The sequence below is a fragment of the Salvelinus alpinus genome, chromosome 15, assembly GCF_045679555.1.
Source record: "Salvelinus alpinus chromosome 15, SLU_Salpinus.1, whole genome shotgun sequence".
Classification (NCBI taxonomy): domain Eukaryota; kingdom Metazoa; phylum Chordata; class Actinopteri; order Salmoniformes; family Salmonidae; genus Salvelinus; species Salvelinus alpinus.
Window position 1 is genome coordinate 21,163,164 of NC_092100.1, and position 17,164 is coordinate 21,180,327.

A 17,164-nucleotide genomic window follows, 5' to 3' on the forward strand; every position below is an offset into this window, starting at 1 on the left:
CCCAAGAACAGGACACTGGAAACCAAGCCTTCTGCCTCTGTCTCTCGATACAGGGAGCCTCTGAACAGCTTTTGTACAGAGAGCTGCTTCAGTGGGACCAGGAATTGGTGCACTAGCCATCCTAAAACCATTCCTATCTATTCCACAACATTGGCCTATCAAATGACTGCTTGTCTGTTCATTCTGATCATCTAATATGTTAACGTCATGCAATGTGTTCATGTCTGTTGTCATGGTTGAAAAATGGTAGATTTCCATATTCTTACCAGGTAGTCATCGGGCCTGATCCCAAAGAGCTCCCTGAAATAGCGGAAGGCCACAGGAGCGTATGTCTTAAAGCGGAAGTCTGGGAAGTGGTGGGCTGGAGTCAGGTTGCTACCTTCACTGGAAGGGGGAGAAGGGGAGAAAAGCTTTTAGATACGGGACAACTATGTATGAACTAAGGAACTATTCTAGTGTAAATATATTAATATATATTGCTTTCAATCAAAATAACATATCCAGGATCAGGGATGTGATCGGTCCGAGGCCTGGATGACATGACTGTCTCGTTCTAATGATTTCACGAAGTTATGTGCTGCCCTGATGGTGTGGTTAGCAGTTAACTACTGCAGTACATACCTTTTCTATGAATATCCTGTCCATACAGTCAATACACACCATTCACATACATATATATTTATATTCCGGACTCTGACATTGCTCGCTCATATTATGTCTTAATTTCTTGTTATGTTTTTTACTTTTGGATTATGTGTGTATTGTTATTGTATTGCTAAATATTACTGCACTGTTGGAGCTAGAAACATAAGCATTTCACCGCACTGGCGATAACATCTGCAGAACTGTGTACGGGACCAATAAACTGATCTGATCTGATCTGATTTAGTTACCTGGGAAAGAAGACGCTCTCCACCACATAGAAGTCCTGCATGAGGACGTCTCTCTCAGGCTTGGAGCTCAGGTTGCCCACCGTGTAGCCGATGCCCAGCTGGATGGCACCTTTCAGGGCAGAGGACGTGGTCTGGGGGAGAGGAGACAGACAGTAGGGGTTAGTGGAGATAAAACTACTCTGAGCTTGGTGGACTGCAGTTCATTTATATAAATTGAGAAATCTTCTGATTTACTAGCTCCATTAGTTCACCTCTCAGAGGGGACTGTACTCCACAATGAAGAGCCAAAACATTGACTCGCTCAACCATGCACACCAGAATACACATCATCTAATGTGCTAAAGACAGACAGACAGGGTTGCTCAATCAGGTCTCAGTAGATCTCCATCAGGTTGGTTTTCAGTGAGACACACTGTGTCTGCTCTGCTGTGTCTTTATCTCCTCTCACATTAGTATAAGTGGAACAGGCGGCAGGTAGCCTAGTGGTTAAGAGTGTTTGGTCAGAAACCAAACACTCAACACCAAAAGGTTGCTGGTTCAAATCCCTGAGTCGACTAGGTGACACATGTGCCCTTGAGCAAGGCACTGAACCCTAATTGTTCTCTAAGTCACACTCTGGATAAGAGTGTCTGTTAAATGACGTAAATGTAAACATACAGCATGCAGGCTTTCACGGTTCTCTGCTTTGCTTGCTCACAGCTGTAGCCAAATTATGCATACAGGACCATTACCAGGTGAGTTTTCTTGTGCCAGTGTCTTGGCTTGCTTGCTCTTGTGGGAGGTTGACTGCTGTGCTGTAAGGCATTTCAAGGCGCAGGTACTATATGTTATTACTATGTAATTGATTGACTAACTGAATCAGGGGAGATGCTGCCTACCTTCTTGTAGGTGGTCTCTCCGGACGCATCCACTCCCCTGTGGCCCATCCTCTTCCCCTGGCCTGGTAGGCCTGAGACACCAGGCAGCTGTTGGCCAGAGGATGGAGGGATTAAGACACAGATTTTGATTTTTACTCACTTCTATGGGCTGAAAACACTAACACCACCTGATGCCTAGCTATGGGCCAGGTTTATCAAGCGTTTGCTGCGCCTGTGTGAAGTTTGCACCTGTTCTTTCCAATAGGGAATAACACATAAAAAGGAGGAATAAAAGGTAAACTGAGTATCAATAGAAGAACGAGGACAACAAGGTCAGTTTCATGTTTTTTTAGCTTTGTTTCATTTGTCTTCTATTCCCGTGATAATTACAGGTGCAAACTCAACACAGGTGCTTCCGCTTAGTAAATCTGGCACTAAAAAGCCTTGTGAGTGAACTGAGTCTCCCCTTTATGCCCATTTTTCTAACCTTTAACCCCTCCCCGATTACACAGACAAACTGACAGTGGGCACTTCTCATCACAGGGCAGAGTGTAAAATGGAAGGGGCTTATAACACAGCATATGACCGGGTCAGTATCTATGAAGATTCCCACACTGCCCGCGAGCATACTGAAGCCTCTATATGGAGTGTAGTAGTAGAGAGATCACACAGCATAAGGATTGAAGTACAGGCAGGGGGATCAAAGTAGCAGGAGATGGTGTGTGTAGCAGAACACAGACAGTAGGAGGGGGGTTTAAATAGAGGGCATGTCAGTCAGTTGTATTTCACAGTCATATGGGCTAAATAAAAGTAAAGGTGAGTACATTACCTCAGTGATGTGTGCTTTTCTAGCAGAAAAATCTGAAAGAGAGCGAGACCGAGAGAGAGACAGAGAGAGACAGAAAGAGAGAGAGAGCATTAGACCTATGAGGGATTCCATTAGTTTACATAATCAGTGTTCGAAGGAACAAAGAGGAATCCCATAGGGTACACATGATGGAATAACAGTGTCAAATAACAATGTGGGGCAGGTAGTGGAAGGAACGGTTACCAAATCAATATACCATCCATATTCTTCCTGGTAGTCTAGTCAGTACCATCTATCCCCAGCCTAGCATTTCATAAAGCCATGTGATGTGAAAACAGAGCAACGTAAACAAAGGAATTGATCAGTGAGCTCTGCTGTCCTGTTCTCTTCAGCCAGCCTCAAATAGATCCAGAATTGTAGCTAATTTCTCAACTCACTTAGCATAATGAAGGAGTAGACTAAGAGGGGAGCTTAGATAGCGCAACACACTGCTACTGGGATGATTGAACATCAGATGCCAGGAGGCTGATTACATCAAGAGGCAAGACACTGACTGACTGACGAGTTTAAAACTGACCAACACTGTTATTTTAGGCTTGTCTATTTAAAATGATTAACACAGACAGTAAACATGCAATTGGAATGACCTATAAAAATACATTTTGAATGAGAATGTGTTATTCACCAGTCGTGCAAAGTGTGTGATGACAGGAGGTTGTGAAGGGGAGAAGCTGCATGTTCTCTGAATGTGTTTTATTCCTTCAAGATGCATTGCTGAAGCATGCCTACCACCAGTGGATGCAGGTTGGCGTTTATTGTCATGAATCTTGCACTGGAGGCATCTCCGCAGATTGTGGCTGTTCCAGCTAGTGACCAAAGTCATAGAATCTGATTTTAAACCTTAACCACACGCCAGTGCAATCCTTCTGCGAACAGGCTGGAACACTGCATAAAGAAAATACATGACATCCAACCACGTTGACACTGAGAATGTTGACAATGCAGACGATTAGAAGGAGGAGAGAGGAGCAAGTCCTCCTTGTTACCGCGGGCAGACCAAGGTTTTCTTCTGTTCCTGTAACCTTTATAAACAGCCCCCCTGTCATTTTGCCCTGTGAACAGTGGGGTTGTTTCCCTGTGTATCTTCTTACTAGACTAGAGCCATTTTGCTTCTGCATGCCTACACCCGTTCTTATTACGCTACAGGTGTTCTTATTACTCTACACCCGTTCTTATTACGCTACAGGTGTTCTTATTACTCTACACCCGTTCTTATTACGCTACAGGTGTTCTTATTAATCTACACCCGTTCTTATTACGCTACAGGTGTTCTTATTACTCTACACCCGTTCTTATTACGCTACACCCGTTCTTATAACGCTACAGGTGTTCTTATTACTCTACACCCGTTCTTATTACGCTACACCCGTTCTTATTACGCTACGGGTGTTCTTATTACGCTACACCCGTTCTTATTACGCTACGGGTGTTCTTATTACGCTACACCCGTTCTTATTACTCTACACCTGTTCTTATTACGCTACAGGTGTTCTTATTACGCTACAGGTGTTCTTATTACGCTACACCCGTTCTTATTACTCTACACCTGTTCTTATTACGCTACGGGTGTTCTTATTACGCTACGGGTGTTCTTATTACGCTACAGGTGTTCTTATTACGCTACAGGTGTTCTTATTACGCTACACCCGTTCTTATTACTCTACAGGTGTTCTTATTACGCTACAGGTGTTCTTATTACGCTACACCCGTTCTTATTACTCTACAGGTGTTCTTATTACGCTACAGGTGTTCTTATTACGCTACAGGTGTTCTTATTACGCTACACCCGTTCTTATTACGCTACAGGTGTTCTTATTACGCTACACCCGTTCTTATTACGCTACAGGTGTTCTTATTACGCTACACCCGTTCTTATTACACTACGAATGTTCTTATTACGCTACACCCGTTCTTATTACTCTACACCTGTTCTTATTACGCTACAGGTGTTCTTATTACGCTACAGGTGTTCTTAATACACTACAGGTGTTCTTATTACGCTACAGGTGTTCTTATTACGCCACAGGTGCTCTTATTAAGCTACACCCGTTCTTATTACGCTACAGGTGTTCTTATTACGCCACAGGTGTTCTTATTCCTCTACACCCGTTCTTATTACGCTACAGGTGTTCCTATTACGCTACAGGTGTTCTTATTACGCTACGGGTGTTCTTATTACTCTACACCCGTTCTTATTACGCTACAGGTGTTCTTATTACTCTACACCCGTTCTTATTACGCTACAGGTGTTCTTATTACTCTACACCCGTTCTTATTACGCTACAGGTGTTCTTATTACTCTACACCCGTTCTTATTACGCTACAGGTGTTCTTATTAATCTACACCCGTTCTTATTACGCTACAGGTGTTCTTATTACTCTACACCCGTTCTTATTACGCTACACCCGTTCTTATAACGCTACAGGTGTTCTTATTACTCTACACCCGTTCTTATTACGCTACACCCGTTCTTATTACGCTACGGGTGTTCTTATTACGCTACACCCGTTCTTATTACGCTACACCCGTTCTTATTACGCTACGGGTGTTCTTATTACGCTACACCCGTTCTTATTACTCTACACCTGTTCTTATTACGCTACAGGTGTTCTTATTACGCTACAGGTGTTCTTATTACGCTACACCCGTTCTTATTACTCTACACCTGTTCTTATTACGCTACGGGTGTTCTTATTACGCTACGGGTGTTCTTATTACTTTACACCCGTTCTTATTACGCTACAGGTGTTCTTATTACGCTACAGGTGTTCTTATTACGCTACACCCGTTCTTATTACTCTACACCTGTTCTTATTACGCTACGGGTGTTCTTATTACGCTACGGGTGTTCTTATTACGCTACAGGTGTTCTTATTACGCTACAGGTGTTCTTATTACGCTACACCCGTTCTTATTACTCTACAGGTGTTCTTATTACTGTAACGGCTCTCTTTCGGTGAGTGAGTAGACCAAGGCGCAGCGGGTTGTGAATACATAATGACTTTATTAAACAAGACGGGAAAAAACACGAATACACTATAACAAACTAAACTTGATAACCTACAAAATAATAAACGATGAAGACAGACCTAAACTACGAACTTACATGAAACGAAGAACACATGAACAGGAACGACCGAAAGAACGAGACGAGACAGTACCGTGTGGTGCAACAAACACAGACACAGCGACAATCACCCACAAACAAACAGTGAGAACAACCTACCTTAATATGACTCTCAATTAGAGGAAAACGCAAAACACCTGCCTCTAATTAAGAGCCATACCAGGCAACCCAAAACCAACATAGAAACAGAAAACATAGACTGCCCACCCAAAACTCACGCCCTGACCATCACACACATACAAAACAACAGAAAACAGGTCAGGAACGTGACAGAACCCCCCCCTCAAGGTGAGAACGCCGGGCGCACCAGCACAAAGTCCAGGGGAGGGTCTGGGTGGGCATCTGACCACGGTGGTGGCTCAGGCTCCGGACGCTGTCCCCACACCACCATAGTCACTCCCCGCTTCTGTATCCCCCTCCCAATGACCACCCTCCAACTAAAACCACCTAAATGAAGGGGCAGCACCGGGATAAGGGCCAGCACCGGGATAAGGGGCGGCACCGGGATAAGGGGCGGCACCGGGATAAGGGGCGGCACCGGGATAAGGGGCGGCACCGGGATAAGGGGCGGCACCGGGATAAGGGGCGGCAGGTCCTGGCTGAGGGACTCTGGCAGGTCCTGGCTGAGGGACTCTGGCAGGTCCTGGCTGAGGGACTCTGGCAGGTCCTGGCTGAGGGACTCTGGCAGGTCCGGGCTGAGGGACTCTGGCAGGTCCGGGCTGAGGGACTCTGGCAGGTCCGGGCTGAGGGACTCTGGCCGGTCCGGGCTGAGGGACTCTGGCCGGTCCGGGCTGAGGGACTCTGGCCGGTCCGGGCTGAGGGACTCTGGCAGGTCCGGGCTGAGGGACTCTGGCAGGTCCGGGCTGAGGGGCTCCTCCGGACTGAGTGGCAGCTCCTGACTGTAGGGCAGCTCATGACTGTAGGGCAGCTCATGACTGTAGGGCAGCTCATGACTGTAGGGCAGCTCATGACTGTAGGGCAGCTCATGACTGTAGGGCAGCTCATGACTGTAGGGCCGCTCATGACTGTAGGGCAGCTCATGACTGTAGGGCAGCTCTGACAGCTCCTGACTGGCTGGCGTCTCTGGCAGCTCCTGACTGGCTGGCGTCTCTGGCAGCTCCTGACTGGCCGGCGTCTCTGGCAGCTCCTGACTGGCTGGCGGCTCTGGCAGCTCCTGACTGACGGACGGCTCTAGCGGCTCCTGACTGACGGACGGCTCTAATGGCTCGGGACAGACGGGCGGCTCTAATGGCTCGTGGCAGACGGATGGCTCAGAAGGCGCTGTGCAGACGGATGGCTCAGACGGCGCTGGGCAGACAGATGGCTCAGACGGCGCTGGGCAGACAGATGGCTCAGACGGCGCTGGGCAGACAGATGGCTCAGACGGCGCTGGGCAGACAGATGGCTCAGACGGCGCTGGGCAGACAGATGGCTCAGACGGCGCTGGGCAGACAGATGGCTCAGACGGCGCTGGGCAGACAGGCAGTGCAGAAGGCGTTGGGCAGACGGCCGACTCTGCCCTGCTGAGGCGCACAATAGGCCTGGTGCGTGGTGCCGGAACTGGAGGTACCGGGATGACGGCACGCACTTCAAGGCTAGTGCGGGGAGCAGGGACAGGGCACACTGACTTCTCGAAGCGCACTATAGGCCTGGTGCGTGGTACCGGAACTGGAGGTACCGGGCTGAGGGCACGCACCTCAGGGCGAGTGCGGGGAGAAGGAACAGTGCGTACAGGGCTCTGGAGACGCACAGATGGCTTAGTGCGTGGTGCCGGAACTGGAGGCACTGGGCTGGAGACACGCACCATAGGGAGAGTGCGTGGAGGAGGAACAGGGCTCTTAAAACGCACTGGAAGCCTGGTGCGTGGTGTAGGCACTGGTGGTACTGGGCTGGGGCGAGGAGGTAGCGCCGGAAATACCGGACCGTGCAGGCGTACTGGCTCCCTTGAGCACCGAGCCTGCCCAACCTTACCTGGTTGAATGCTCCCCGTCGCCCGACCAGTGCGGGGAGGTGGAATAACCCGCACCGGGCTATGTAGGCGAACCGGGGACACCATGCGTAAGGCTGGTGCCATGTAAGCCGGCCCAAGGAGACGTACTGGTGGCCAGATATGTAGGGCCGGCTTCATGACATTTGGCTCAATGCCCAATCTAGCCCTACCAGTGCGGGGAGGTGGAATAACCCGCACTGGGCTATGCACCCGTACAGGAGACACCGTGCGCTCTACTGCGTAACACGGCGTCTGCCCGTACTCCCGCTCTCCACGGTTAGCCTGGGAAGTGGGCGCAGGTCTCCTACCTGCCCTCGGCCCACTACCTCTTAGCCCCCTCCCAAGAAATTTTAGGGTAGTACTTGCGGGCTTCCAGCCTTGCTTCCGTGCTGCCTCCTCATAACGTCGCCTCTCCGCTTTCGCTGCCTCCAGCTCCGCTTTGGGGCGGCGACACTCCACTGGCTCTGCCCAGGGTCCTTTACCGTCCAGGATCTCTTCCCATGTCCAATCCTCCTTTTCCCACTGCTGCTGTCGTGGCTGTCCGTTAACCCGCTGCTTGATCTGGGTTTGGTGGGTGATTCTGTAACGGCTCTCTTTCGGTGAGTGAGTAGACCAAGGCGCAGCGGGTTGTGAATACATAATGACTTTATTAAACAAGACGGGAAAAAACACGAATACACTATAACAAACTAAACTTGATAACCTACAAAATAATAAACGATGAAGACAGACCTAAACTACGAACTTACATGAAACGAAGAACACATGAACAGGAACGACCGAAAGAACGAGACGAGACAGTACCGTGTGGTGCAACAAACACAGACACAGCGACAATCACCCACAAACAAACAGTGAGAACAACCTACCTTAATATGACTCTCAATTAGAGGAAAACGCAAAACACCTGCCTCTAATTAAGAGCCATACCAGGCAACCCAAAACCAACATAGAAACAGAAAACATAGACTGCCCACCCAAAACTCACGCCCTGACCATCACACACATACAAAACAACAGAAAACAGGTCAGGAACGTGACAATTACGCTACAGGTGTTCTTATTATGCTACAGGTGTTCTTATTACGCTACAGGTGTTCTTATTACGCTACAGGTGTTCTTATTACGCTACACCCGTTCTTATTACGCTACAGGTGTTCTTATTACGCTACACCCGTTCTTATTACGCTACAGGTGTTCGTATTACGCTACAGGTGTTCTTATTACGCTACACCCGTTCTTATTACACTACGAATGTTCTTATTACGCTACACCCGTTCTTATTACTCTACACCTGTTCTTATTACGCTACAGGTGTTCTTATTACGCTACAGGTGTTCTTAATACACTACAGGTGTTCTTATTACGCTACAGGTGTTCTTATTACGCCACAGGTGCTCTTATTAAGCTACACCCGTTCTTATTACGCTACAGGTGTTCTTATTACGCCACAGGTGTTCTTATTCCTCTACACCCGTTCTTATTACGCTACAGGTGTTCCTATTACGCTACAGGTGTTCTTATTACGCTACGGGTGTTCTTATTACGCTACGGGTGTTCTTATTACGCTACGGGTGTTCTTATTACGCTACACCCGTTCTTATTACGCTACAGGTGTTCTTATTACGCTACAGGTGTTCTTATTACGCCACAGGTGTTCTTATTACGCCACAGGTGTTCTTATTAAGCTACACCCGTTCTTATTACGCTACAGGTGTTCTTATTACGCTACACCCGTTCTTATTACGCTACAGGTGTTCTTATTACGCCACAGGTGTTCTTATTCCTCTACACCCGTTCTTATTACGCTACAGGTGTTCCTATTACGCTACAGATGTTCTTATTACGCTACGGGTGTTCTTATTAAGCTACACCCGTTCTTATTACGCTACAGGTGTTCTTATTACGCTACACCCGTTCTTATTACGCTACAGGTGTTCTTATTACGCTACAGGTGTTCTTATTACGCCACAGGTGTTCTTATTACGCCACAGGTGTTCTTATTACGCTACACCCGTTCTTATTACGCTACAGGTGTTCTTATTACGCTACAGGTGTTCTTATTACGCCACATGTGTTCTTATTACGCCACAGGTGTTCTTATTAAGCTACACCCGTTCTTATTACGCTACAGCTGTTCTTATTACGCCACATGTGTTCTTATTAAGCTACACCCGTTCTTATTACGCTATAGGTGTTCTTATTACGCTACAGGTGTTCTTATTACGCCACAGGTGTTCTTATTACGCTGCACCCGTTCTTATTACTCTATACCCGTTCTTATTACGCTACAGGTGTTCTTATTACGCTACAGGTGTTCTTATTACGCTACAGGTGTTCAGCTGGAACCTGTCATTCACTGGACTCTATGTAAACTGGAAACCATATATCCTGAGGCTGCAAATTTTAGAACAAGGCTACCTAAATTCTATCAGCATATTGATTGTAGCACCCACGCGGGAAATACACTGGATCACTGCTACTCTAACCTCCGCAATACACATGAGGCCGTCCCCCGACCTCCCATCGGCAAATCCGACCACGACTCCATTTTGCTCCTTACTTCCTATAGGCAGAAACTCAAATAGGAAGTACCCGTGACAAGAACCATTCAACGCTGGTCTGACCAATCGGAATACACGCTTCAAGATTATTTTGATCACGCGGACTGGGAAATGTTCTGGGCAACCTCAGAGAATAACATCGATTTATACGCTGATTCGGTGAGTGAGTTTATAAGGAAGTGCATTAGAGATGTTGTACTCACTGTGACTATTAAAACCTATCCTAACCAGAAACCGTGGATAGATGGCAGCATTCGCAGAAAACTGAAAGCGCGAACCACTGCATTTAACCATGGAAAGATGACTGGGAATATAGCCGAATATAAACAGTGTAGTTATTCCGCCGCAAGGAATTCAAACAAGCAAAATGTCAGTATAGAGACAAAGTGGAGTCGCAGTTCAACGGCTCAGACACGAGACAGATGTGGCAGGGTCTACAGGCAATTACAGACTACAAAAAGAAAACCAGCCATGTCAAGGACACCGATGTCTTGCTTCCAGACAAACTAAACACCTTCTTTGCCCACTTTGAGGATAATACAGTGCCACCGAAGTGGCCCGCTACCAAGGACTGCGGGCCCCCCTCTCCTTCTCCGTGGCCGACGTGAGTAAGACATTTAAACGTGTTAACCTTCGCAAGGCTACTGGCCCAGACGGCATTGCTAGCCGCATCCTCAGAGCATGCGCAGACCAGCTGGCTGGTGTGTTTACGTACATATTCAATCTCTCCCTATCCTAGTCTGCTGTCCCCACATGCTTCAAGATGGGTACAGGAACAATGGTGGCCAAGAAGGCAAAGATAACTGAACTAAATGACTTTCGCCCCGTAGCACTCACTTCTGTCATCATGAAGTGCTTTGAGAGGATTCTTTTCACCTCCACCTTACCTGACACCCTAGACCCACTTCAGTTTGCATACCGCCCCAACAGGTCCACAGACGATGCAATCGTCATCACACTGCACACTGCCCTATCCCATCTGGACAAGAGGAATACCTATGTAAGAATGCTGTTTATTGACTACAGCTCAGCATTCAACACCATAGTACCCTCCAAGCTCATCATTAAGCTTGAGGACCAGAGCCTCAAACCCGCCCTGTGCAATTGAGTCCTGGACTTTGACGGGCTGCTCCCATGTGGTGAAGGTAGGAAACAACATCTCCACTTCGCTGATCCTCAACACTGGTGCCCCACAAGGGTGCATGCTCAGCATGACTGCGTGGCCATGCACGCCTCCAACTCAATCATTAATTTTGCAGATGACACAACAGTAGTGGGCTTGATTACCAACAACGTGAGACAGCCTACAGGGAGGTGGTGAGGGCACTTGGAGTGAGGTGTCAGGAAAACAACCTCACTCAACGTCAACAAAACAATGGAGATGATTGTGGACTTCAGGAAACAGCAGAGGAAGCACCCCCCTATCCACATTGACGGAACAGCAGTGAAGAAGGTGGAAAGTCAAGTTCCTCGGCGTACACATCACAGACAAACTGAAATGGTCCACCCACACAGACAGTGTGATGAAGAAGACGCAACAGTGCCTCTTCAACCTCAGGAGGCTGAAGAAATTTGGCTCGTCACCTAAAACCCTCAAACCTTTACAGATGCACAATTGAGAGCATCCTGTCAGGCTGTATCACCGCCTGGTGTGGCACGCACTCAACTCAACTGCAAGGCTTTCCAGAGGGTGGTGCAGTCTGCACAACGCATCACTGGGGGCAAACTGCCTGCCCTCATAGAACACCTACAGCACCCGATGTCACAGGAAGGCCAAAAAGATCAAGGACAACAACCACCCAAGCCACTGCCTGTTCACCCTGCTATCATCCAGAAGGCGAGGTCAGTACAGGTGCATCAAAGCTGGGACCGATAGAAGCTGTTTTTCAGTCTATGTCAAGGCCATCAGACTGTTAAACAGCCATCACTAACACAGAGTGGCTGCTGCCTACATACAGACTCAAATCATTGCCACTTTAATAAAGGGATCACTAGTCACTTTAACTAATGCCACTTTAATCATGTTTACATATCTTACATTACTCATCTCATATGTAGATACTGTATTTTATACCATTTTATATGCATCTTGCCTATGCCGCTCGGTCATCGCTCTTTCATATATGTATATGTACATATTCTTATTCCATCCCTTTAGATTTGTGTGTATTAGGTAGTGGTTGTGTAATTGTTAGATTACTTGTTGGATATTACTGCACTGTCGGAACTAGAAGCACAAGCATTTCATTACACTCGCATTAACATCTGCTAACCATGTGTATGTGAACAATAAAATGTTATTTGATTTGAGGAGGTGTGATAGTGTGGGGGTGCTTTGCTGGTGACACTGTCTGTGATTTATTTAGAATTCAAGGCACACTTAACCAGCATGGTTACCACAGCATTCTGCAGCGATACGCCATCCAATCTGGTTTGCGCTTAGTGGGACTACCATTTGTTTTTCAACAAGACAATGAGACAACACAGCTCCAGGCTGTGTAAAGGCTATTTGACCAAGAAGGAGAATGATGGAGTGCTGCATCAGATGACCTGGCCTCCACAATCACCCAACCTCAACCCAAATTAGGTGGTTTTGGATGAGTTGGGCCGCAGAGTGAAGAAAAAGTAGCCAACAAGTGCTCAGCATATGTGGGAACTCCTTCAAGACTGTTGGAAAAGCATTCCAGGTGAAGCTGGTTGAGAAAATGCCAAGAGTGTGTAAAGCTGATATCAAGGCAAAGGGTGGCTATTTGAAGAATCTCAAATATATTTTGATTTGTTTAACACTTTCTTGCTTACTACATGATTCCATATGTGTTATTTCATAGTTCTGATGTCTTCACTATTATTCTACAAAGTAGAAAATAGTCAAAATAAAGAAAAACCCTTGAATGAGTAGGTGTGTCCAAACTTTTGATTGGTACTGTTTTTTTTAAATTCCTTTAAAATGTTCCTATATTGTTTCCCCCTAACCCTACCACCCCTCCCCTAATTGGAGTAAACTAATGGACAACACTTAGGCTTCTACTTCCAGCTTATAGATACTATATACATTTTACAGACACAGTTTGTTTGTTTTTAGTCCCATCCTTCAGCTACCCTCAACCCCTCCCATCTATCTCTGAAGACAATCCAGTTTTGATTGGAGTACAGATTAATTTATGGGACAATACACAAATGTTTTTGAGAAAAATTATTTGAAAAATAAAATTTTATTGAGTAAATGTATTTCTTGGTTCTCTTCATTTTAAGAGAGAAAAACTTAATGAATTCAGGGTCTGCAGAATTTATGGTGGAAAAAATTGGTTTCCCATAAATTCGGGCGAAACAAAATGGTATCTCCGCTGAAAAAGTATGAACACCACTGGTCTTGTCAGTAAACCGTGTCGATAACATGGCAGAACCAATTAGGACCATCACCATATACAGTGCATTCGGAAAGTATTCAGACCCTTTCCCTTTTTCCACAGTTTTTCCACAGTAGGTTGCTAGCTAGCATTAAACTTATCTTATAAAAAACATTCAATCTTAACATAATCACTAGTTAACTACACATGGTTGATGATATTACTAGTTTATCTAGCGTGTCCTGCGTTGCATATAATCGATGCGCCTACTTCGACAAACGGTGATGATTTAACAAGCGCATTTGTAAAAAAAAGCACTGTCGTTGCACCAATGTACCTAACCATAAACATCAACGCCTTTCTTTAAAATCAATACACAAGTATATATTTTTAAACCTGCATATTTAGCTAATATTGCCTGCTGACATGAATTTCTTATAATTAGGGAAATTGTGTCACTTCTCTTGCGTTCCGTGCAAGCAGTCCGGGTATATGCAGCAGTTTGGGCCGCCTGGCTCATTGACACAAGCTTGAGAGGATCTGCAGAGAAGAAATGGGAGAAACTCCCCAAACACAGGTGTGCCAAGCTTGTAGCATCATACCCAAGAAGAGTCAAGGCTGTAATCGCTGCCAAAGGTGCTTCAACAAAGTACTGAGTAAAGGGTCTGACTACATATGTAAATGTGATAAATATTATTATATTTTTTTTAACATTTCTAGTACCCGTTTTTGCTTTGTCATTATGGGGTATTGTGTGAAGATTTATAAGAATAAAAAACAATTTAATCCATTTTAGAACCAGGCTGTAATGTAACAAAATGTGGAAAAAGTCTTTTTGAATACTTTTCGAATGCACTGTAGTACAGCCACCAAACCTGTACAGGGAGAATGAGCAAATATAGAATACTCATCACAATAAATACCAACCACTCCTGGGAAGTACTAAGCAGACCAGGTAATCTGCTCACTTGTTTACCACACAAAGCCTCTAGCAGCAAGTTCATTAGTAGTGGATGACAGGGAGGGACAGAGGGATTCATGGGACAAAGGCATTTTGAAGTTGTCCTGTACCCTCTCCCCCCCCCCCCCCCCCTCTCTCTCATTTCCATGTGCGTCAGTCACCTGCCTCAGGGTGACTCCCTCAGGGCCCCATGGCCATCAACTAAATTAGTTCTCTCTCGTTCCTCTCCCTTCCGCCGCATTTCCACACCCAAGTGTCAAAAATGAACAGACCAGGGGAAAATGAACAAGCTTACTGTGTGTGATAGTTCAGCTTCTTCTTACCGGCGTACCTCCCCCTATCACACACTTCAACTGATAAATCTTTATATACACCTATTCTTGCTATGGGTTTGCAGTATGGAGAATTTATATGGCAAATTGTAAACACTTAACATCTCATTCACATCTAATGTGTTAGTGACAATTATTCCTCTAGAACACCTGGCCATTCTCTCTCAGACGTCAATGGAAGATGGCTGTATTGTACTTTAGTGCCGGCTTTCTCATGCAATCATCCTCACAAACAAATCATCCCAGACGCGACTGCACACGCTCCCCTTCTCCACTCCCCATTCCCTGGTTTCCATGGCTCCCCAATTGAGGTCAACTGGCTTTTTATGAGTATGCACGTGTGCCTGGAATCAACAGACACATGCTGCCTTCGTTCCAAATCAAATCACATTTTATTTGTCACATGCTTACTCACAAGCCCTTATCCAACAGTGCAGTTCAATAAATAATATTTTTTTTATTTTTTTTAAGTAACACACTAAATCAGGGCATTTGTCTTGAACACAGGAGCAAACAGAGATCATAGCCAATCCAGAATAAACAAAGACAAAACAATAAATAAAATGACCATGTCTTGTATCAATAAAGAGGATAGTGTACAGCCGAACCAGACGTAATACTGTGACCTCGTCTCACTTTGTCCGTGTGTAACCTCGCTATATAAGCCAAACTGGTATATTTTTAGATGCTGCTATGATTGAAACAACTGGATTGAGTGCATTTGCATCATATGTTCTGAGTGCTGATTATCCATGTGTCAGTCTGACCTAGTTCAGATCGATGGGATAGGTCCCCAGAGGTGCTTAAAGGACTGTCGGCTAGGTCTCGCAGGTTGCTGTAACAATTGATTGGGTTGATTTTCTTCAATCTAGACAAACCTGTTTTGTTTATTGGGTCTCAAGAGTGCACCTGGAATGACATTCTGTCTCTGAAATCAATGAAGGGGGGGATTTAACTCAAGAAAAAGTTTAACACAGAGAAAGATACTTACAGTTTTTCCCTAATTGTTTACACACAAAAATTGGAACTTAAAACCTGAAACTCATGTACCAAGTCCCTAAACCAAGTCTGAAAAATTGCAACCACAATTCCTGCTTTACACTCAGTTTTCAATTCTATATCACATTTTTTGCAAAACACTACACACAGTTCTCTATATTAGGCACAACATTCAAAAATAAAATCTCTTAAGTCCCTTTGGAAAGCAACGCCAATCACAATGCCAAGCTCTATACACCAATTGGCAACACCCACTCCTCACAGGTGTAAACACTAGTTGCTGAATTGTTCACTTAGAAAATCAGAGCTTTAGCACTATAAAAGGCCACAGATGAGCTCTCCTGTTCTGGAGGAAAATGGAAGTCAATGGTGAAGCAAGAGCTAGAGGTGAAAGAGTGAGAGGAAGAGGAGGACGAGGAAGGACAGTTGTCTCAGATGAGATCAGGGCCACATTAGTTGACCATGTACTCAACCATGGATTGAGTATGAGGGAGGCTGGGCAGAGAGTTCAGCCCAACCTGAGCCGCTACACAGTTACATCTATCATCCGTACATTCAGAAATGAGAACTGGTAAGTTACCTGCCATCTACACTATGCTCTGTATGTATGTATACTGTAGTATGCTGCAGTCCAACATATCAGTAGGCCTATGTTACTCAGTGATTGTTGGCCAATGTTACAGTAATGTAATTTCATATTGAAAGAAAATAGATTATCATAGCTTACTGTAACCAATCATATCATATTTGTGGATCTTCTGCAGAACTGAGAAACGGTCAGGCCATGGTGGAAGACACCGGCTGTTCACGCCAGAACAGGAGAACGCTATTGTGAACATGGTGGTGGCAAACAATACCATTAGATTACGAGAAATCTAGAACCACATAATTGCAGACAACACAATATTCAATAACATCGGTCAATGTAAATTGTCCAGTGGTGATTTGTATGAATTGTTCAGCAGTCTAATGGCTTGGGGGTAGAAGCAGTTGAGGAGCCTTTTGGTCCTAGACTTGGCGCTCCGGCAGCAGAGAAAACAGTCTATAACTTGGGTGACTGGAGTCTCTTACAATTTTATGGGCTTTCCTCTGACACAGCCTATTATATAGGTCCTGGATGGCAGGAAGCTTGGCCCCAGTGATGTAGTGGGCCGTTCGCACTACCTTCTGTAGCGCCTTACGGTCAGATGCCGAGCAGTTGCCATACCAAACGGTGATGCAACCG

General features: G+C 45.7%; 1 protein-coding gene across 8 annotated transcripts in view; it reads right to left on the reverse strand.

The window, feature by feature from the left end:
* Window positions 1-17,164, reverse strand: part of LOC139539702 (phosphatidylinositol 4-phosphate 5-kinase type-1 gamma-like) — an 83,664-nt gene that overhangs the window by 37,207 nt on the left and 29,293 nt on the right. For all 8 annotated transcript variants that reach the window (XR_011667979.1, XR_011667981.1, XR_011667980.1 and 5 more), the window contains exons 2-5: window positions 2,580-2,611; window positions 1,772-1,858; window positions 894-1,024; window positions 267-384 (exon numbers count right to left, since the gene is read on the reverse strand). Coding sequence is in view for 5 of the 8 variants with exons in the window: in XM_071342891.1 (XP_071198992.1) it covers window positions 267-384; window positions 894-1,024; window positions 1,772-1,858; window positions 2,580-2,611 (368 nt within the window). In the remaining 3 variants the exon portion in view is untranslated. The remainder of the gene's footprint in view (window positions 1-266; window positions 385-893; window positions 1,025-1,771; window positions 1,859-2,579; window positions 2,612-17,164) is intronic.